Source organism: Tetrao urogallus (genome assembly GCF_951394365.1).
Source record: "Tetrao urogallus genome assembly, chromosome: 1".
Classification (NCBI taxonomy): domain Eukaryota; kingdom Metazoa; phylum Chordata; class Aves; order Galliformes; family Phasianidae; genus Tetrao; species Tetrao urogallus.
Window position 1 is genome coordinate 58,060,328 of NC_136813.1, and position 23,156 is coordinate 58,083,483.

The window sequence follows — 23,156 nt, forward strand, 5'->3', positions numbered from 1 at the left end:
CCAGCTGTGAGGAACCCAGCTGAGCCTGGCAGAGAAGCAGCAGAACAGTCCCTTCCCTACATGCACTAAGGAGAGGGCAGACTGGAAAACAAGCTCTTTACCTTGCTGCTATCTCGAGTCAACATTTACCTAAGCCAGTTGTTAGCTCTCTGTTCTGATGCCACTAATTGATTTCCACTAAATCTGAGGGTTGCTTGCTTCCCAGGTAGAATGTTACTTGCAGATCAGTCCCTCAAAACCCTGTTGTTGCTCACAAAATGAGCCGTGGATCGGCTCTGAGCTGGTACAGCTTGCCAGGCAACCCAGTTAGAGAAAACTGGTGAAAGGTTTGTTTTGCTGGTTAATTAGCGTCAGAAGTTCAGGGTTTCCAACGGCGACTGGGAAATTGGAAAAGCTAGCTGTCAGCACCTGCTGGTCCTGCGGAGCACTGAGAGGCTGTGCCTGGCTCTCTGCGAGGCGGCCATGGAACCTGGCCTCTCTAAAGGCTGTGCAAAGGCTATTGCACAGCCTTTGCACAACAGCAGTTCCCCATACGGGCGGGCTGCAGGCTGTGCCTCGCGCTTCGCCCTGATTGTTGCGGTTCCCATGACTCTCCAGCCCCTCCTCTGGCTCCCAGCGTTGGAGGCTGAGCCCTTTGGCCCAACAGCCTGCTCTGAAGTGTCAATACGCCACCAGGACGCCGGCTTGCAGGGTCAGCATGGTTTCCAGACAGTGCATGGCTTTGCTGCTCTGCTTCCCGCTGCTTGTTCCTCCTTCTCTGGAAGCAGGTATGTCACAGAGTATAGCTGCAGTTAGCTCACCGGCAGCAGAACTCTCCGCTGTTGCACATAGAAACCTTTGTCCTGTGAGTTACCCTAAAGCTCTTGCTTGCTCTTGGTGATGGCAGCCACGCGTTTTTTCTGCCAGCTGAGGGAAACTCCTTCCATGCTCCTGCGTGTCTCTTGCAACCGGGTCCGCTGCCCACAGGGGAAGCACCTGGAGCTGCTGTGATGTCTATTGAGCTGTGGGACTTTGCAAAGCAGAGAACCGATAGCCTGGCACTCAGCTGACAAGACATGAGAGAGGGGAAGAGTGCTGTGCTTCTGAAGCAGCAAAAGGAAGTGAAGCGGCAGCTCTACGGTAGCTTTGTTGTCCGTCTGAAAAACATCATCTAGATGAATACAGCAAAACCAGTGCTTCATGGCTGACCAGGTCTCTCAAATTGTGGTGAACAGGGCTGGAAGAAATACATTGAAGTCTGAAATGTTCCAGTGCAAATAAGTGGAGGACATAGAAATGGAAGTGGGAGGGTGCCACTATCCATGCACCACACACATTGCCTGCCCTGTTGGGGTCTGTATGTAGGCTGATATGTATGCAATGTATCTGCAATGTGAGGTTAAGTATAAGCTCTTAAAGAAAACCATATTAAATGCATACAGCCTGACTTGATCTCGGCAGAACAACCCAGCTGACATTCCTATAATGGACAAATGTTTATGAACATCCCGTGATAAATGAGGTGCATGCCACACAGTACTTTAACCCTTCAGATAATTTTGAAATACGTTGAAAATGACCACAACTTTGCCTCATCATTTAACAAATGCTCTCCCAGCAGGCAGGAGGCAGCTCCCCTTCTTTGGGGGTCCTGCAGTGGACAATGTCCTGGGGATTGGGCAGGACATAGACATCATCCTGAATCCCTGAATATAGCCACAGCTGGAAGGGAAATAGTTGCAAGCACTGAAATTGTAAGTTGTTGTCACTAAGCTCTAGGATTCTCTGCTTACATTGAGGGAAAAACAATGCAAAATAAAGTCAGTCCTATTTCAGGACTTACACTGTGTATTAGATGGAGCAAAAGTACATTGCAGAGTTCTTGTTCACTGTCCTGTGGTGTGATGCATCCTGGCGCTGAGGAGCAGCTCAGCACAGTGACAGTGCCATCAGCATGCTTCTATGAGCTGGGAGCAGATGCAGCTCTAGGAAGTGAGTTCTGCTGATGTTTTCTATCGAGCATTTGTCCCCATGTTGTCTCAAAGGACAGCAGCACCACATAGGGAGAAGGGGCCCATGGCTGCAGTCTGTGAGACTGGCAGCAGCACGGAGCCATGCAAAGGCTCCAGCAGGCAAAGCAGAGGGCATTGTCTTGCCTTCCTGTGTACCTCAGTGTAGGTATTTTACAGAAGGAAATAGAGAAAGCTATATTAAAGCACTGTTTCTGTAATTGTGGCCAGCAAGGAAATCCCATCTGCAGGTCCAAAGGGTCCAAGCAGAGTATCCCACAAGTCAGCTTTGGCTCCAGTCCTGTTTAACATCTTCATTAACAATCCAGACAGTGGGGTAGAGTGCACCCTCAGTAAATTTGCAGATGACACAAAACTGAGAGGAGTTGCTGATTCACCACAGGGTCATGCTAACATTCAGAGGGATCTAAACAGGTTGGAGAGGTGAGTTGATAGGAACCACATGAAGGAGAAACAGCCCCAGGCACCCAGCTGGAAGTCAGCTCTGCAGAAAAGGACCCGGGAGTCCTGGAGGCACCATGTTAAACATGAGTCAGCAGTGTGACCTGCTCAGCATTGGTGAGGCCACAGCTAGAGTGCTGGGCTCAGTTCTGGGCACATCAGTACAAGAGAGACCTGGATATGCTGGAGAGTGTCCAACAGAGGGCCATAAGAATGATTTGGGACCGGAGTACACGGAGAGGCTCAGACTGCTCAGCCTGGAGAAGAGGTGGCATAGGGGATCTCATCAATATCCGCACGTAGCCAAAGAGAGGGTACACAGAGGATGCAGCTGGGCTCTTTTAAATGGTGCCCAGTGCCAGGACAAGAGGCCATGAGCACAAACTGTAATGCAGGGGATCCCTCTGAATACCAGTTCTGCATTGTGCTAGAGATAGAGTGCTGGCACAGGCTGCCCAGATGCTGTGAGGTCTCCTCCCTGGGGATCTCCAGCAGTCCTAGGCACCCTGTTCAGAGGGCTCTGCTCGAGAGGGAGTGGACCAGAGGGACACAGAAGACCCTGCCAGCCTCAGCCAGTCTGTGGTTTTGTGGAAGTGTGAAAGGTTTTGAGATAAAACCATTAAGGAACTGGGGACTTAGGTCTGATTGCCTGACCCATCACCAAGTGGTTTACCATAGTGAGTACAGGACAGTTGAGTGTTGCCATGTACATCAATCAGTACTAGATAAATCTAGATAAATGCTTTTCAGCTCCTAGAATTTGAAGAAACTTCATGACACATGTAGAGACCTACTCTATAATGTGTGATAACGCTTTAGGAGTCACTGACATACAACACTGGGATACTACGCCATTTTCTCACAAGCTCTGGGCTCTGTGGGACCCAAGTGCTGTCACTTGACATGCCAGGAAGCACGCCAGAGTGAGGAGGCTCTGCAGGGCTGTGTGTATTTTCCCAGCTTCTCATAAGCAGCAGAAAAGCTTTCAGAGGAAATCCTCCTCCCTGCCCTTTCTTTCTGGACTGCACAGACATATGACCAACTCAACGTGCTACTGTTTTACAGTCTTTTTAAAGCAGGAAGAGGCAAACAGCATTTTTCAAAGGCGCAGAAGAGCCAATAGCTTCTTCGAAGAGATAAAGCTGGGGTCACTAGAGCGAGAATGCATGGAAGAAAAGTGTTCATTTGAGGAAGCAAGAGAGATCTACCGTGATGATGAGAGGACAGTAAGTAACACAGGGCTGGGCAGGTGGGCTCTCCACTGTTCAAGGGTGTGCTTTGAGTCTTCAAATCGTGAGGGGAAAAAAAGTGCCATGTTGGGGGGCAGTGGGAAGATGGATTCTCTCTAAGCTGTCTCAGACTGCACAGAGAGGTAGGTTGCAGAGTCTCCTTGTCTGAAGATATTCAAGACCCACCTGGACATTTTCCCTCTCAACCTACTGTGGGGAATATGCTTCAGCAATGGCATTGGACTAGATGATCTCCAGAGTCCCCTCCCAACCCTTCTGATTCTGGGATTCTGTGACCCTCCAGTTCCCCAGTAAACCCAGGGCTGACAATCCCTTCAATTACTGCACCGCGCAGCGTTTGCTTCAGTCCCTCCCACCTTCTATATTCACAGGTTATTGATGGATAACCTATCAGTGTGTATTACAGTGTGCCCTTGTCTGCTGGCATGAAAGTACTGTAGAATGTGGAAAATAACGTACAGTATTTTACAGATGTCATGGTGTTCACTGATCATAACAGCAAAAGTGGCACCACTGTGGCTGTCTACCATCCAATGCTACAGGGGCCATAGAGCTTCATCTGAGCAACTTCTTTAATTAAATCTCTCACCTTTTTCTTCCAGAAAGAGTTCTGGCACATCTATTCTGGTAGGAGCACTCCATGTTTCCTTGCAGCTGCAGTGATGCTCCCACTGCCTCCATTCCTCACGTGACCCAGGCTGACGCTGCCTGTTTTTGCAGACCCCAACCAGTGTGACTCCAGCCCCTGTCAGAACGGAGGGATCTGCGATGACCAGTTTCAGGATTACGTCTGCCGCTGTCCTCCGGCATATGAGGGCAAAAGCTGTGAGACAGGTCAGCAATGGTGTGGCTTAACAAAATTAAACTATCATTGCTAACTCAAATACAAGGCATTGAGATTGACGGGAGCAATCAGCACTGATGGCTTTAACCAGCCAGGCACTGCTCAGCACCAACAGAATTCAAATCCTACAATAACTTTGGACCAGCTGAGAGAAAAGGAAGATAGATAGTTTTTCCTACCCAAGAGCTGAAGTTGCTTTGACTTAGAAGGATGATGCAACGAGTGAATGAGAGCTGAGCTATACATGCATCCTAAGCATGGCTCTTCCTTCCTTCTGCCTGGAGTTCCTCCTACAGAGCTTTGCCAAGCAGCTTTTGATGCAGCAGCAGCTTTTGGTGCAATTGCTGTACACAAATCAATCTGTACACAAATCACTGAAACCTGCCTGGCTGTCTTGCTTCCCTGTCGACATTTCAAGCTGTAATTCGATCATGTTAAACATGAAAACCCACCTGCAGAAACCTTAATGCTCTTTCTCTGCCTTTAGCTGTGGACAAGAACCTGAAGTGCATTTACGACAACGGCGGCTGTGAGCAGTACTGTGCTGACCAGCAGTCTGAAAAACGAGTGTGCTTCTGTGCAGAGGGCTACACTTTAGCAAGTGATGGCGTGTCCTGCATTCCCCAAGGTAGGATGCCATGCTCCCCATGCTTAGTCTGAGCCAACCCTGCAAGACAACTTTTCAATGCCACACCTTAGGAGGTGTGAGGTGTCATGCATAAATGCCAGCTCCTCCTTCTTCTAGGGCAGAGTCTAGAGTCTGAGTCTGGGCTTCTGCTGAAGCACCCCAAAGAAGCAATATGGAAAGCATGTGCACTGAGCCCACCCTAAAAGCACTGGTGGGATCTGCTGAGCCTCTACTTGTGGCAGCTGAATTAGGTCTGTGGCCCCCACTCTATGGGGTTCAATGCATGCAGACTGTATTCCAGAACATCTTCTTGAGTGTGGCCCTCAAGAATCAATGGCCCCTTTGGATCACCCACTTCTTGTCCCCAGAAGTCTCCTCCTGTGAGACATGGGGCATTTGACTTCTAATATCCCAACTCCTGGGGCCAAGCCCAGTCTGCTCTCTGGGCAGAACTCACCACTTATTCCATGGACAAGACCTGGGCAGTGGAAGCACAACCCATGGCCGGGTGGGATGAAAAGAGCAGAGCAGCAGTGCCCAGGGATTGGGGTCAGGCTGAGGGGTCTCAGGTGATAAGAGGGGGGTTGCACCTCATAAGTCAATTTTCTTTTGTTCTAGCTCACACGTGCTGTGAGTGCATGTGATTATTTTGGGGGCAGTGCTGATTTCTCGCTGCTCTCTAAACTGTGAGAATTCATGACTATCAGTTTTACAACCATATTTATTTCAGTGCAGGAGTCAAGAGAGGAAGAAGCCTATTAAAACCAAAGAAAAATGACAAAATCCATTCTTTTTTTTCTTTTGTAGTAAGACCTATTTCCTATTTAGCAGATACGACACACTTGGTATTGCTCTAGGTAATACAGATAGATATTTCACTCGTCCAAGAAGGTAAATGCTAAATGGGACTCCATTAGCACAAGTTCATTGTTTTCCCAATGCCTAAGCTGGCACCTAACTGTTGCAGGTGCCTCCTTCAATTATGTTATTAGAGGGGAAAAGGAGGCCCTTCTCAGGGCTGCGCACATAATGAACAGAGCTGCAGGGAGCACGTGCTCAGGGCTAAAGAAGCAGTTCTGAGGGGCAGAGCCCCCATACACATGCAGCAATGGAGCAATCATGCGGAGAACTGATAATGACAACCCAGCTCTCAACAACAGCAATTCTGTTTAAAAAAAAAAAATACTGGTAATGTGCTTATCCCTTATTAGCAGATTCTGCAATGCCACGTGATGGGGAAGCTGCTTTTTTGAAAAGCTGAGAGCAAAGAATTGGATATGCCCCATAGGCCTTAAAGTGCATTTTTTCCTGCATGAAGAGAAGAAGATGCACTTGCGGCTGCCTTCTTGGAGCCAAAATACCAATATTGCTGACTGTGTGCTGCGAGAATGCAAAACTCATGAGGCCTCACCTGCAGTACTGCATCCAGGTCTGGGGCCCCCAGCACAGGAGGGATGTGCTGTTGGAGCAGGTCCAAAGGAGGCAATGAGGATGGCCAGAGTGCTGAGCCTCTCTCCTGTAAGGAAAGCATGAGGAACTGGGCTTGTTCAGCTGTGAGAAGACTTTTTTGAGGCCTTCCAGTACTTAATGGAAGATTATAAACAGAGGGGGACCAACTTGTTACATGGGCAGACAGTGGTAGGACAAGGGGGAGTGGTTTTAAACAGAAAGAGGGGAATATTAGATCAGATGGTAGGAAGAAACTCTTCACTCAGATGGTGGTGAGGTGCTGGCACTGATGCCCAAAGAAGCTGTGGTGCCCCATCCTTGGAGGCTGCTGCAAAGTCATGGAGATGGATTCAATTCAGAACCGTGGGTCCCAAAACGACAAAGTGAGAGCACTTCTCATCACAGTGCTACTGCAGAACGACTGCTGGATGGGAGGGATGGTATGTTCAGTTACAGCACAGATGGCACCCCACTTCCAGCAACAGGCTCTTTGCATTTGTTGTGTGAAGGATGTATACAAAACACCATGGTTTCCTCTGCACCATAGCTCAGAAGCAGGTTTGGTCCTCAAGACACTACTGCCAATATTCATGTGCATACTCAGGCTACAGAAGGACCTCTGACTGATAAGTGCAGCTTGGAAGAATTAAAGATGACCTGAACAGAAGCAAAGTTAGAGATATAGCAGAAGACACAGTGGTGGTATATGGATAAGTCAATGTAAAACCATATCTGGCTGTTTGCAGACAAAAATAAAAAAAAGCCTGCCTGTTGAGCAGCTCTGGGTGAATTCTGAGAGACCGTGCTCCCACACTATGAACCTGTTTTTCAGCTAGTAGAACTCCATTGAAGATGTTTATAAGAATCAGTCAGAGACAGTTTGCTGTGAATTCAGTGCAGTGAAATCACACTTGTTATCTTTTCTTTTTTTTTTCAGTGAAATACCCTTGTGGAAAAATACCAGTGCTGGCAAAAAAGAATGCAACTGCTCAGGGGAGAATAGTAGGTGGTGTCACCTGTCCTCCAGGTGAATGTCCATGGCAAGTGAGTCTTCCACAAATATTCACTGTGGTCATTGCTGTTTTTCTTGTGAAGCTATTATCTTATATTCAGTATTTTGAATGTTAAAATGCACTGAAAGTGTAAGGTTTGGGCAAACCATCCAATACCCAGCAGCTCCACCTGTTTCAATCACGGATCTCAGCCTTGCTCTGAATTGGATCTCAGCCTGCTTTCCTAGTAGTAGAGTGGTAACATAACCTCCTCTGCCTCCTGATCCCTTCATCATTAACCATACTGCTAAGAATTTTACCTATTGGCCAAAATACACAGGATCTATGCTAAAAAGTGGAGAAAATGTTGATGTGAAAACTCCTCCCTCCTAAACTCTCTGCAAAATCAAAATAACATTCTCAAAGACAGCTGCGTACAATGACAGAAAGAAGCAATATAAAACTGGACTCTACTGAGATTCAGGTCAAAAACTTTCTTTCTGTTGGCAGGCCCTTATAATACAGGATCAGAAAGGGAAGTGTGGTGGTAGTCTGCTCTCGCCAGAATGGGTGGTGACTGCAGCTCATTGCCTGGATTACACTCATTCCAAACAGCTCCGGGTGAGGCTGGGTATGTATCTCCCTTCCCCATGCTATCAAGCTGTGGTTGTCTTAATTTCTCCTTCTGACAAAGTGTGAAAAACAAAAAGTGTCAGACTAGAAATCTCCTGCATCCACAAACTCCCAAGGAATCCAGTTTCTGGCCAACATGACCTGCAACCATTAACTTTTCCAGGTGAATACTCAATAAAAGTTGACGAGAAAACTGAGCAAGAAAGTGGAGTTAGCAAGATCATCAGACACGAAGAATACACCAATGGACAAGTCAATCATGACATTGCCCTCCTGAAGCTGGAAACACCTGTGAATCTCACCGATTTCGTGGTGCCAATATGTTTGCCTGAAAAACGGTTTGCCATGTACGAGCTGTCCTCCATTAAGTTCTCAACGGTGAGCGGATGGGGACGGCTACTAGATGGAGGGGCTACTTCTACTTTTCTGATGCGAGTTGATTTGCCGCGTGTAAAGACACAAGAATGTGAAAAGCAGGCCAATTTAAACATCACTGAGAATATGTTCTGTGCAGGAGACCTGACTGGCAAAAAGGATTCCTGCAAAGGAGACAGTGGTGGACCTCATGCCACAAAGTACAAGAACACCTGGTTTCTGACTGGGATTGTCAGCTGGGGAAAGGGTTGTGCTGTTGAAGGCAGCTATGGGGTTTACACAAGGGTATCCAGATACATCGACTGGTTGAAGAGGTACATGGAATGACAGCAGTGAACCACAGCATCTCCCTTCCTTCATCCCTCTGTGGCATTTTTGTACTGAAGCATTCCTCCACTAACTTAGACATGTGGTAAATGTGATATTGTTCACAATTTTCAATGAGCCTAATGCCTGCCTGAATACATAAAATAACTCTGATATTGTTGTAAACTTCAGTGTTCTTGTCAAGAGGCCACAGAAAGGCCCTATCAAACCAGACTCAGAGTCCCTCATTCTTCACCCATTATCTAGTAACAGAAAAGCTTGGTGCTGAGAAACGCTGTCAGTAATGTGTCGAGTACACCGCGATCCTTCCGTGTGCTGCCATTGTGGCTGCTGGTAATCAATGATGTACAGACTTCCTGAGCAAGAAGTCACATGAGTCTGAATGGTCATGAATGACCCCATTTGCCATACACATGTGCAATCTCTTTCAAACACATTTACACTTTGGGCTTTCACAACTTCCTGTGCTGATAGGTCCTGCAATATAATGAAGCAACAGCAGGAGAAAGAGAAATGGTGTTTCTTTTAGCTTATGGTGAGGGAACTTTCTCTTGCAGTCCCAACAGGTGAATTTAAGAGAGAGGAATTGCAGAGCATCCTCAGGACAAGAAAGCTGGGAAAAGATTAATTCCACATTTACAAGTCTGCTATGAAAAGTTGATTTTAGTCTTCCTGCACTAAATATTATTGCAGTAAGGCTATTAACAATACATTTATGATTGATGAAGAATACCACAGAGCTAATCCCATATTTGTCTTTCTGTAAAATTTGGATTCTTTCAAATTATGCTGAATATCAGATTAATCACAAAGACTTATCAGCAAGTAGGACACTTAGTGTGATCTAGTATCAGGGGAGAACACTGGCATTATACAGTACATGTAATACCAAACATCCCAAAATCTGTGTTACTGACAGAGGAATGGGGGGATGAGAGAAGCTGCAAATTCCAGAGACCTAGGAAACAAGTATGAAAGCATGCCTTGGAGGTTCTGGTTATACCTAAAGAAATAACAAGACATAACAAGACCCACTGTGAGTGAGAGGAAAAAAAAAAAAAAGGAAAGCATTTATACCAGCAGAAGCAGCACGCAAAACAAATAATATTTTTAAAAAAATAAGGAAAATTCCCAGGGAGAAAGGTGACTGGGGGCAGCAGCCAGCAAATGAAGTCTCATTTTCACCAAGGTGAGGCACCTGGCATTGCAACATCATCCCCCTAGGCCCCTCAAACTGAATAGCTGTTGATTTTACGGGCTCCACTGGGTGACTTCTCTACTGTAAATATTGATATTTATGAACAAGTCACCCCACAGAAAAAGGGCAAAATGCAGACAAAATATCCAACCAGTATTAATGGCAGCGTGGCACGACTTTCACATAATAAAGCCAAGATTATGCATATTTTTAACATAACAGCCTATGTAAACAATCACAGAATTACAGAATCATTAAGGTTGGAAAGATCTCTGGGATCATCTAGTGCAACCCCAACCCATCTCCACCATGTCCACTAACCATGTCCCTCAGTGCCATGTGCACACAGTTCTTTAACACCTCCGATGTGATGACTTCATCCCCTCCCTGGGCAGCCTGTGCCAGTCCATCACTGTTCTTTCTGAAAATAAGTTTTTCCTAACGTCCAACAGGAACCTCCCCTGGTGCAACTTGTGGCCATTCCATCTAGTCCTATTGCTGTTACCTGGGAGTAGAGACCAAACCCTACCTGACTTCAACCTCCCTTCAGGTAGTTTCAGAGAGCAATAAGATCTTCCCTGAGCCTCCTCTTCTTCAAACTGAACAACCCCAGTTGTCTCAGCTGCTCCTCGTAAAATTTGTGATCCAGACTCATCACAGCTTCATTGCCTTTCTCTGAACATGTTTCACAGCCTCAATGTCTTTCTTATAGTGAGAGGCCCAAAACTGAACACAGTACTCAAGGTGTGACCTCACCAGAGCAGGGTACAGAGAAACAATCACTTCCCTGCTCCTGCTGGCAACGCTAATTCTGGTACAAGCCAGGATGCCACTGATCTTCTTGGCTACCTTGGCAAACTGCTGGCTCATGTTTATCCGGCTGTCAACCACCACCTTCAGGTCCTTTTCCTCCACACAGCTTTCCAGCCACTCTGTCCCAAGCCTGTAGCAATACCTGAGGTTGTTGTGACCCAAGTGCAAGTGGGTCTTGTTAAAGCTCATACAACCGATGGGAGGCACGCTGTGGCAGCAAGGAGACCTCACCAGGCACTGGCACTGGGAAACCCCAAAAAATAGGGAGACAGAGGCCAGTTTTGGGGACCATCTCCTTGGGTGAGGAATCTGTGTGCCAACACAGGCCACGGGGCCACAGGGTGGCAAAGCCAACAGAGCCAACATTGAGCAACATTGTGTGAAGCACAGAGTGTGGCGTCGGCAGGGAGTGGGGTTGCCATGGGGCATCCCTCAGCATCACACCAAGCCCCACACCTGCCAGCACCACGTTGGGTGAGATCAGCCTCGGCCAGCACTTGCTCAATAAGCTGATGATTCGTTCCCAAGCTCTTCCTTTAAAAAGAAAAAAAAAAAAAAAAAGAAAGAAAAAAAAAAAAAAAGAAAAGAAAAGAAAAAAAAAGGAAAAAGAAAAAAAAGAGGCGACACATAATCGGGCCACCCCCCCGGCTGAGAAATCCCACAGAGGCTTTCCCCCTTCCAGGGCGCTTCCGCTATTTCTGGGCAGGGTGAAGCAACGCCGCCGCAGTCCCTGCCCGCCCGGTGAAGGCTCCGTCCCGTCCCGTCCCGTCCCGTCGCGGTGCCCATCCCGCGCCACTATGGCCGGCCGCCTGCTGCTCCTGCTGCTCTGCGCGGCGCTGCCGGACGAGCTCCGGGCTGAAGGAGGCGGTAAGGGGCGGCTCTGCGGGGCGTCCGGGCCGAGGAGGGGGTGCCCTCCTCAAAGCTTTTAGGGAGCTGCTGTCGAAGCGCCCGCATTGGAAAGTGCCTCCCGCACGCGGGCGGTGCGTGAGAGGAGCGGGGGCTGCGGCCTCCAGCAGCGGGCAGACCGGGCTGTCACCCCCAAGAAGAGGCAGCCTGAGTCCTGCCGGAGGGCAAAGCAGCGCCTCGGGGCGGGGAGCGGCCGGGGGGCAACTGGGGTGCTGCGAGATGGCCGCTGGGATTTAGCCCCGGGGGGTCTTCCCTGTAGAACGGGGCTGCCGTCGCCGGGAGCGCGGCTGCCTTCCGAGCGCGGCGAGCTCTCGTTCTTGTGCTCTGCCGGCTGCCCCTGTCCGCGGGCTGGAGCTTAGGGGTGAGCGCGTCCTGCCTCTGTTTCTGCTGCGAGGGTCAATATCAAAGTCAGAGCAGAAAGCCGCACCGGGCGGCTTCTCTGAAGGCTTTGACTCTTCTTTCAGTGAGTCAGCCTGCTTGGGTTTTACAGTGAAGTCCTTCCACAGCCAGCTGCTGGAGTGTCCTCCTTGAGCTGACCAACACCCTGAGCTCCTTCGTGTTTTTGAAGAAGGCAGGATGGCAGGAAGCTCGAGGCTGAGAATGCTTATCGGCTGGTTCAAGTTTACAAAAACATCCTCATGCAGCAGTGATGTGGAGGCAAAGGAGTACAGTGACCCCACCGGCTGCATCCTTTCACGTCCTGCACTGCAGAGAGGGACTTAAGGACAAAAGAGGCATGGGTGAATGAACTGACTGTTACTGAGCTAGAAGTTACAAGCATTGCTGTAGCCCTCCTGCACATAGACTTCTCAGAGCGAGTGGAACACCACAGTTCCACACATACACAGGCTCTGTGCTGCTGCTCAGTATGAACAGCACTTGCAAAATTTGGCTCCGTTATCAAAAAGTATGAGTACTGATCAGATAATTCACATATTACTGCATTGGGCTGCTTAAGGTCAATGCAAACTGATTCCATTGCCTTTCAAGTCCCATCTGCAGTGCTGCCTTCCACCCTGTGATTGGAAAGTACTTTTTCCTCTGTAGGTTTCAGGTTTTTAGAATGCTAGTTTTCAGAATCCACAAGCTTTCCTAAAACATTTACTTTTTACAAGGTAATTGGCAATCTACTTACTACAGTGTTGCTTCTGTTGTTCCTGTCAGTTAATATGTGCACAAGTTACTGCAGAGTGTCACGATGGCTCATGCAGCCAAGTGGCTTAACGCCTCTGATCCTTCCATTAAATCATCAGCTACCTGCATCTTGAACTTCAAGGCAGCAGGGCCTGTGCTCTGTGACATCAAACTTTTAAAAAATAAAATGACCCAGCAACTTGAACTCAAGCTGTACTTTCTTTAGATGCTGAAGGTGACATTCATTTGCATCTGCTCTTTATTAAATCTTTGAATACAGCTGCCTTGGCTGCACTCGGAAACTTAGAAGTAAGACAGTAACTGTAAGAAGTAAGACAGAACCAGCACAGACTATGAAAGACAGTTGTTAAGTGGGAAGAAAGACCCAAGGGCAGTACACTGGGGCTTGGGGTAGTGCAGGGCAGTAGATCTCACACATGGGCTGTTTCTTTTCTGAAAGTGGGACTGTGGAACAGCTGTTCCCATCTGCCAGTGGAACCCCATGCTGGCAAATTACTGCATCTTCTGTTTGTGTGGTGTTTGTTTGCTGGACCATATGTCTCCAGAGCAGCCAGTGGTGTTGCCTGGTTGCCAGCTTTAAAACCAAATCAGGGACTGCAGCCTCCCACACCATCACTGTGGCAAGGCAAGTCATTCTGTTCAAAGCTGGAATCTGGAGCAGGAGCAGCAGAAATATAAACCTTCGGCAGGAACCTGCACATTTTATTCTCAAGACTAACAACAGAGGACAGAATTTTGCGTGCCTCTGGCTTGTCTTGGAGTTACTGATCTCACAGAGATCCCGAGATCCCATCTGCTTGAGGGCTAATATTACAAGTGATGTTGCCTATGGGAGGGTGCTGAGAATGTCTGATTTGTTTTTCTTTCTTCACTTATTTCTGATGACTTGTTACCGCCACCAAATGTTGACCTGTAATTGTACCATTTTCTCTACTGTCTAGTGTTCATCAAGAAAGAAAGTGCCAACAAGTTCTTGGAAAGAACAAAACGTGCCAACAGTTTTTTAGAAGAAATGAAGCAAGGCAATATTGAAAGAGAATGCAATGAGGAGCGCTGCTCAAAAGAAGAAGCAAGAGAAGCCTTTGAAGACAATGAGAAAACTGTAAGGATTAACTAATATGAAACATAGGCCTACATATTTTGTGTTTACAAAACAGTATTGATGTATTATGAGCCAAGACTTACAAGTGTTATTGTTGATCACTTACCGCAAAGAATAGGTGGTGATTTTGATTTTGGCTGGAATTGCTAAGGCATACATGTACAAAAACAGACATCATTTATCTCTTGCAAGGTTACCCCATGTTAAAGACTCCTTTCTTTTACCTGTTCTGATCTGCTTAATTCATCATGAGGTATTTGACCTTTAAATAATTTGGTACTCTCTACGTTAAAGCTATTTTCTCTTGTGGTGTAGCTGAGCAGTGTGACTATGTTCAAGAGTTCTTAGATAGAGAGCCCATGGAAGGTTGAGATGGCAAATACTGACATGGAACTTCATGTGAATGTTTTTCCATATTTATCCCGAGAAGTTTTACAGGGCTTATATCATTTTGTGGCTGTCTCTTTCCCACATTTAAATTGACAGAACGTGTACTGAGGACAGTTCTTTATGTTAAATTGCCCACATGGAATGAAGTCTGTGTGTGTGACTTTTTTGTCACCTTCCCTACCCTGGAGGTGCTTAATTTTAGCTAGAAGTGCAGTCAGTGCCCAAGCTAAAGCTACAGAGATGGGGAAAGTACGGGAACAAGAATCAGTAGTAATATATGAAAACATAAGTGACTTTGTGGTGGAGGGAAACTGGGAACATTGGCTGTATGTGGAACAGCTCTGAAACTGGAATCAAGGCCAGATTCATTTAACTGTAGTGTTATTTGCTGGCCAGAATGTTTTTAGAGTGGCCCTGAGGTGAACTGGGTGGGGAGTCATGGGTGCATCGCCAGGGCACTTCAAAGTGTAAGGGTTGAACCATAGCAGAACCAGCACAGCCTGTTCTACCTGGTGACCAGACCTGGCTGGAAGGGACCGTCTTGGGCAGACAGCGTACCCAGAGTCCTCAGTGAGAGGGACAGAAAAACACAAGTCAGACAAAATACTTTTAAACCTTAGGATTTCTGAGGTCCTGCTCCATGGGGGTACAGGGGAAGGAAGCTGAAAATTTGACATCGCAGGAGGGTAAGGAAGTTCAATCAAAACCGAGGGCAAGAGACAGTTATGCAAGAAATGAAGAGCCTTATGCTGAGTGAGTGACATTAAGAAATCTCTATGGAGGTTTAGGTATTTTTGAAAAGCGTGTAAGGCCTGTTTCTCTTGAGCTGAGCACTATAGATGGTTTTAACCAGGTGGTTTAAATTAATTAAATGACAATATCAGACTGCAAGCCACTGTTTGCCTGTAAATTAAATTTTTGTTTCAACAATTGTTAGCTTCAGGTATTCTCTGTACGAAAGCTCTGATATTCTTCTGAAGAACTGAATTTGGTAATTCTCATTTAACTCTTTTTGTTTTCTTTTGTTTTCGTTTGCCCCAAACCAACCCGTAGGAGGAATTCTGGAATATCTACGTAGGTAAGAAAGAGTCTGCATTTGTTTAGAAAATTAAGCTTCCTTTTCGCAAGGTTAAAAAGGATGCACCTCTTACATAACCACTTCCTGCTGCCTTGTTTGTTCTTTTCACTGTTTCCCCTGAAAGAGGAATCTGATTGATTTACAGCCTTGCAGTTTCTCGAACCCAATCACTTTATTTGACACCAAGATTCAGCAGCCTCCAGTTCCTGGGATGATCTTTGTCCTCTCAAAAAAGAATACTGGCCCTTTGCGTGCCAAGGGTAGTGAGAAGCAGAAGCTGGGCATTTAGCTCTGCCCACTCATCATCCTGCAGAGGGTCAGCCCAAGATGGAGGAGTCCAAGTTGCAAAGAGTCATAGATGGGGGTGGCACTTCACTGCATCAGGCGATGCAACATATCAGTCTGTGCTGCACAGTCACTTACCGTTTGCATGCCACTGCCCATGCCACAGTGTTGCTGATTCCTGTAAGACAGAGATTTGGTGGGAATTGTTTTCTACAGAGCTGTTTTGCATTCAAGGATGACATACCAGCGGGTTAGCAGATACTGCCAGTCAGTTTTCTCTGGTTTTGTTTTTCTGGAGGTTTGACTTGTACTTATTAGGGTTCTGTTGTTCATAATAAGCTCACAGGGACATATTCTTAATGTATTATTGATTGGTAACATGTTCTCCTGAAGTATGTGTCTAGCCTTCGTGTTAGGAAGAGTACCTCAAAAATGTTAACCAGAGATTGCTCAGCTTTGTCTTCTGAGTCTGAAGAAAATGGAAGACAGTGGTCACGAAAAGGATGCAGGCTTTCACAATCCTCTAAGGGAGGGAAGAATTCTTCATCCTATGGGGTGAAATTGCCAACAAAGCCTGCATCAGTGCTGCAGTGAACAGAAGTGGAAATTTTCAAACCATTTTCTCATGAGAATACAGGCAGTGGAACATCAGTGCCAGTGCTCACAGCGGAAATGCCAATTTCATACATCCTAAACCACAGTCCACGCATGCCTTATTGGTGTTTAGAAGTTCTGAAAACCACAGCTGCCCTCAGCCAAGTTAGAACAATTCATTCTCATTTCTTTTCTTAGTAGGGGATTCTGCAATGTTTTTGTGCAATATTGGTATAAAACTCAGCTCTCCAGCAGCAACTGCAGTACAGGGAAAATTAAGAAACTATGGTTTCTATCAGTAGGATGCTGTTTAGCTGAGTTCACTACAGAACAGAGCCCTCCAGTACAGCAGAGGAGGCAGAAACCAGGTGCTGTGCTGCAGGCCTCCAGTGTGCCTTTGTTTTAATAAATGCTGATCTTGCCTTTCTACCATGGAGGATAAACATCAGTCTTCAACACCTCTGTGGTAGATCACGTGGATGCAGCATTTGGAATGCTGGTGTTTGCGGCCACGTTCAGGTACAGAAGGGATGGAGAGTCGTGGGGCAGTGCAAACAAAGCCCCACAGGTGTTCTCTGTGACAGATGCAACTTCAGCAGAGGAGTTCACAGCCAAGGGCATCATGCAGATGACACACTGGATCCTTAGAATGAGTATCCTGCATCTTCTCTCTTCTGTGGGCACTGCTGTTCTTTCAGCTGCTCCAAATGGAGCAGAATAGGTGGTAACACTCAGAAATATGTGCGTTTCTAAGGCAATGAATTAGCAAGCATCAGTTCTCCAGATATCCTCCTTTTCTTATCATTCAGAAGGGCCTGGCAGGTTCATGTGATGCAGGAATGCATTTGTTACAGTGGGTTGCTGTGTGGGAGAGACATAGTAGCAAGCATCAGTGCAGGAGTGAGATCCATTCATGCGGGTAGGAAAAGGGGCTGCTATGTGTCACATGCTTCCAAATGCAGCATAGCCTGATTTCCCTTCTTGTGACTGTATTATTTGTGAGCTACGTGTGGCTGGGGTCAAGTCAGGCAGTTGTTCTTGTGTCATGGAAAGGAAGAGAGACTGTAGAACTGTGTTTCAGATACGGAGATCCCAGCTTAAATACAGGAAGAGTGAGGTAAGAGCTAATTCTTTGATACTGACGCTCGCACCTCAGTGGATACAATGAGACATTTTTGGTACCACAGGCAGCACAAAACAGGAATTTGTCCTGCAAACATGGATTTAGAAGAGCTTTTACAGTGTTTTATTTTGTTTATCTCCTGATTCATATGCTGGTTGCTTTAAAAGAGCAACGCTGTGGGCAAAACACATGCACATGGGACGAGATGACCTTTAAATAACTAATAGTTGAGTTATTATTATGTGGAAATGGCAGGGAAATGCTTTAGACAGTAGTTGCAACATGAAAACGTCCAGTCTGCTTCTACAGTCCTCACCGTAAATAATGTACACTTTGACAAGCAGGTATTAATTTGTCTTCTTAGAAAAAAAAAAGCTGTAACTACACACTGTCAAACAGTAGCCACCAAAAACAGATTGCAAAACTGAGGCTATATATATGAATCACGCTTACTTGGAAAGATTGCAGTTGCTCTTGCTCTGCCTGGAACGTGGCCACTCACAAGACATATGTCTTAAAAGAATGATTGCTTGTCAAAACTAACCCCCCTTTGGAGTTCATTGAAAATGTATTTTCTCTAACAACAATTTGATTTTTGGTTTGTTTTTGTAGATGGCGACCAGTGCAGCTCAAATCCTTGTCACTATGGTGGACATTGTAAAGATGGACTTGGTTCCTACACCTGCTCCTGTTTGGATGGCTATCAAGGAAAGAACTGTGAATTTGGTAGGTTTCTCTTTCAGAGAATTGTGGCAGTGAATATGCCAGGTTGCTGAAGCATAGAGACTTAACAATCCCTTAGCAAGCATTATTTTTCACTTGGAAAAATGCATAGAATAGGTGGCTGTCAACAATGAGATGGAAGTGTGTCAGAAACGGAAAGCCTTCTGGCTCAGCATCTGGATAGTGATAGTGAGTGCTCCAACACTACGCTTGCTCCAAAGAAAGCACTTTTAATTATCACAGTGCCTCTTTACGTGAGCTTAAATCCCCAAAGCATGACAATAAATCTAAGAACCACAAGATTCTTACTGCTCATATCAAAGAGCCTGGATTCCAAGCTCAGAAGTACAGTCCTGATCAGCTCACAGCATGAAGAACCAAAGAAGGCAGATCTCAGAAGACGATGCAGAGATTTTTAAGCTTTGCAAGGAATCATCTTTTTTTTTTCTTCTAAATCTGTCTGTCTATCTTCTGTCTTTCACAGTCATACCAAAGTACTGCAAAATAAACAATGGTGACTGTGAGCAGTTCTGCAGCATCAAAAAAAGTTTGCAGAAGGATGTTATGTGTTCCTGTACAAGTGGGTATGAGCTGGCAGAAGATGGCAAGCAGTGTGTTTCAAAAGGTACGAAGCCACATGGTAAACTAATGCTGGTGAGGCTTGTTCCACAGCTAAAGGATATGTTTTGAATCATATTCTACGTGGCATAGTTTTAAGACTGAAGCCAACTGGCTTGTATTTTCAAAGCCTTCCATGAGGTGATGTGATGAACTTCTATGAATGAAGCTGAGGCACCCTTTGCAGGGTGCCTCTCACAGAACTACCTGAGCAAATAAAGTGCTGTAATTGTCGAGAAAACTGTAATTGTATCTTACATTCTGTATAAAATTGCCACTTGCAAAAACTTCTTTTGATTTCAGTTAGTTAAATAGTAACAGCTGACATTAAATAATTAAGATTGATGCTATTTTAAGTACATTTTCATTGTATTCCAGCAAATCAAGGGAGGGAGGGGAATGTGAGTCAACTGTATGATTCTGCCATTGTTTTTTATATCCTTTACAACCTGGGCTGTCTCTCTTACACAACCTGGGCTGTCTCTCTTACGCAGTACACTGAGTTTTCTAATTAAGATGATTGTAGTAAGAGCTACGACAAGCATATGGCAACGTAAACAGCTGAAGATAACTTTAAATACTTTGAAAACACTGTGCAGAGACTGAACTTACGGAAAAGTTTTAGGACATACAAATGCCTTTCATCTGCCAGAACAACTGCTTTTCCTCCTTTGTTGCATCTGCCAGGGTTTTGTTAGTCTTGAAAACAGCTGCATTAACTGATAAACTGTGAGATGGTGTTGTCAAAGAGTCTCCTCTTCCATGCATATTTCAGTCCTTCTTCTCTAATTGTAGCATTCTTGTCTTTACAGTAAAGTACCCATGTGGAAAAGTTCTTGTGAAAAGAACTAAAAGGTCTATCGTTTTACCCACTAATAGTAGTACCAATGCAACTAGTGATCAAGATGTCCCCTCCATGAGTGAAACAAGTCTGGAGGAGGACTTCGCAACTACCACAGAAAGCCCAACTCCCCCTCCTCGCAACAGATCGAGGATGACAGATCCGAATGTCGATACCAGGATAGTCGGTGGGGATGAGTGTAAACTTGGTGAATGCCCATGGCAGGTAAATCTGATGCACGTGATTTTGATGGAAACTGCATAATCGTTTATTTAGTCAATTTGTGTTCTGCTGTGTGCTGTTTGTAGTTGGAATTGGCTGAGTTACATGAACTCAGGCACTTGTGTGTGCTCTTCTGCAAATTGCAGCCTTAGGATGTCAAAATGAAAGTTTTTGTGACATTTTAGATAGTGGTGCTTTTAATCTGTTACCAGAGAGGGTTTTTGAGACATGCTGGTTCAGCAATGTTGTCTTTACAGGTTACACTCCAGTTCTGTGCATAAGCTGGGCTGTTCTGGCAGAGTTGACCTGCTTCTGCTGTTCTTTGTCATCTTTCTTTGCCTTTCCTTACTCAACCTTTCTAAGGAATGATGACTTACCTTCTCTGTTTGTCTGAGTGAGATGTATCATGGAGTGCTTTTCTATACTGATCTGTTCATTCACTGGGACCATTAGCATAGTAGTCCAATTCTGTATGGGTGTAGTGTTGTGTAGGTCTGACACGGGTAAGAGGAGGTTCCCACGGTAACGTGGGCATAGAGCTTAAACATTTTTAGCAGATTGCTGATCTAATGGCTTGGCCAGCACTACCTAAGCTTAACTGAATCAACCTCTAGTTGCAAAAGTGAATATCATACAGTAAAATTGTGCATGTGTTGTAGAGGCTATCTGCAGAGCCAGAGCCACTGCTTATCAGGGAATTATGCTTGTTTTTTCTTAGTGTGGCTTGAGTACTCTAACTATACAGTCACATTCTCAGTGCCTTCGTCTTGCAGCCTTCCATCCCTGTTCCCCAAGATAGCCCTTTAGGAAGTATACTGGACAGCATGCATTTGCTTTCATAACTAATTTTTCCTCTTGAGCTCAGACCAGCCAAAATCTGTCCCTGTCTTCAAAATACTAGGAGGATTAAACAGGAATAGATCTTGGGCAGAAATTCTATGGGATAGTAAGTCAAGGCCCTTGCTCTTTGCTCAGCAAGTCAGCCTGCATCTTGTTCCTAGCAGATGTCACTAAAAGGAGGCACTATGAAGTCAGAAAGCTGAACTTCTGTATCACAGGAAAACAGCTGAGACTCTGTAACAGTACCTGCTGATCTGTAGCGTATGCACATGTGTATGCAGCACTATGGACAATCTATGGAGCTCTGCATACAAGTTACTGTAATGTGCACATATGCAGTGTGCAGAGAAAACAATCACCTGTTTATAGCTCACTGAGATTAAGCTGCTCTTTTAAATTATGCATTTCCCATTTCTTTTCTCTCATAGGCTGTGCTGATAAATGAGAAAGAGGAAGAGTTTTGTGGCGGAACTATACTGAATGAAGATTTCATCCTTACTGCAGCTCATTGCATAAACCAATCCAAGGAGATCAAAGTTGTTGTTGGTAAGTTGGTGTGTACTTTTTTTTTTTTTTTTGTGATGTGTGAGGATGTGTTGCAGACTGATTCTGTGTGCCCTAATACCCGTCTAAGATGTAATCATATTGACAGGTTTGTTACCGGTTTTGGTGGTGGTATGCTATCTACTGTTTCCTATTGCAGAAATTCTGCTTTGTAATCACTGGGGCAGCTGAAGTAGGTGATAATGGTGATAATTTCTTCTTTGCCAGGTAGCTGGAAGGGTTTAAGAACAAATGTTCTAGAAGTGTTGGCGAGCACTGTGCTTATCAGATTAATGCTTCAACAGAAAGCTCATAGTTTTTTTCCTGCAGCTCTGAAAAACACGCCAACTTTTTTCTACAGGAACACATAGGAAAGCTGTGAAACACAGACTAGAGGAAGAAGAAACTCTCATCTCACATTAGCTCACTGCTTCACTTCTGAGAAATGATACTAGATCAACACAACTATGTATTTGCGCTCTTTTAGTTTTGATTCAGAGTAGATGCTCTTCCCCAGTATAGGCCAGGCTCAAGCTGCTGTAAAACATCCACCAAATTTGCATTAGTTTAGCTTTATGAATTTATGCTGATTTACATAAACTAGTACAGAAAACTTCATAAACCTTGGAGCTGAAACTGCATCCAAGTGGGGCTAATAAATATTGCAGTTTACTTGTACAGTATGAAGACTTAGAGCAGTTGCAATGGGAATACTAGTGTCCTCCTTTATCAAGGCTGTTCTTATTTGCTGTCATCTTATCCTATTAATGATCCTTTTAATTATCTCGTACAGGTGAAGTGGACAGAGAAAAGGAAGAACATTCTGAAACGACTCATACTGCAGAAAAAATATTTGTCCACTCTAAGTACATCGCTGAGACTTATGATAATGACATAGCCCTCATAAAGCTGAAGGAACCGATACAGTTTTCTGAGTATGTTGTCCCAGCATGCCTCCCGCAAGCAGACTTTGCTAATGAAGTGCTGATGAACCAAAAGTCTGGGATGGTTAGTGGCTTTGGGCGTGAATTTGAAGCTGGACGGCTTTCCAAAAGACTGAAAGTGCTTGAAGTCCCCTATGTTGATAGGAGCACTTGCAAGCAGTCCACTAACTTTGCAATAACAGAAAACATGTTCTGCGCTGGTTATGAAACAGAGCAAAAGGATGCTTGTCAAGGAGACAGTGGAGGCCCCCATGTAACCAGATATAAGGATACTTACTTTGTTACTGGAATTGTTAGCTGGGGAGAAGGATGTGCCAGGAAAGGCAAATACGGTATATATACCAAACTGTCCAGATTCTTGCGTTGGGTAAGGACAGTCATGAGACAAAAGTAGTAGTGGTGTAGCTCTCAATCCTCCCATTAGGAAACAAGGTGCAGTTTATCTAATGGAAATGTTTTTTTTATTTTTTAGCCATATCTGCTAAACTTGTTTTGAAAGCTGGTTTCTTGAAGTTACAGTGCTGCTTCTCTTTCTTCTTTCTTTTATTTTCTTGACTTTAAGCATGTATATGTGGTCTGCTGGTGTTGTTTCGAGTTCGTACAGTAAGGGGCTTTCACCAAACAAAATGCCTGCTCATTGGTGTCTTCTGATTACTTGACTAGTTATTTTCATATTGTCATGTCGGTTCCTGTCTGTTTGCCCAAGTGATTCCACCAAAGACTCCTGGACATAACATGATGGAAGTGGGAAGGCCAGGATTTCAGTCAGTCCTCCTACTGCAGCCCACTCAGTCAGTAGGGAGTTTATTCCCACTAGAGCTTTTTAGCTTCTA

General features: G+C 45.3%; 2 protein-coding genes across 2 annotated transcripts; both read left to right on the forward strand.

Moving 5' to 3' along the window:
- Positions 1–697: 697 nt before the first annotated feature.
- Positions 698–8,948, forward strand: F7 (coagulation factor VII; the record flags this gene model as incomplete). The annotated part of the gene is made up of 8 exons (XM_079542194.1): positions 698–767; positions 3,516–3,676; positions 4,303–4,327; positions 4,421–4,534; positions 5,032–5,172; positions 7,559–7,665; positions 8,124–8,244; positions 8,410–8,948. The coding sequence occupies 8 exons, from the start codon at positions 698–700 to the stop codon at positions 8,946–8,948; spliced, it is 1,278 nt and encodes a 425-aa protein (XP_079398320.1).
- Positions 8,949–11,756: 2,808 nt separating this feature from the next.
- Positions 11,757–22,717, forward strand: LOC306951644 (coagulation factor X; the record flags this gene model as incomplete). Its single annotated transcript, XM_079542183.1, has 8 exons — positions 11,757–11,826; positions 13,962–14,122; positions 15,566–15,590; positions 18,205–18,318; positions 18,800–18,940; positions 19,746–19,999; positions 21,265–21,382; positions 22,173–22,717. The coding sequence occupies 8 exons, from the start codon at positions 11,757–11,759 to the stop codon at positions 22,715–22,717; spliced, it is 1,428 nt and encodes a 475-aa protein (XP_079398309.1).
- Positions 22,718–23,156: the final 439 nt, after the last annotated feature.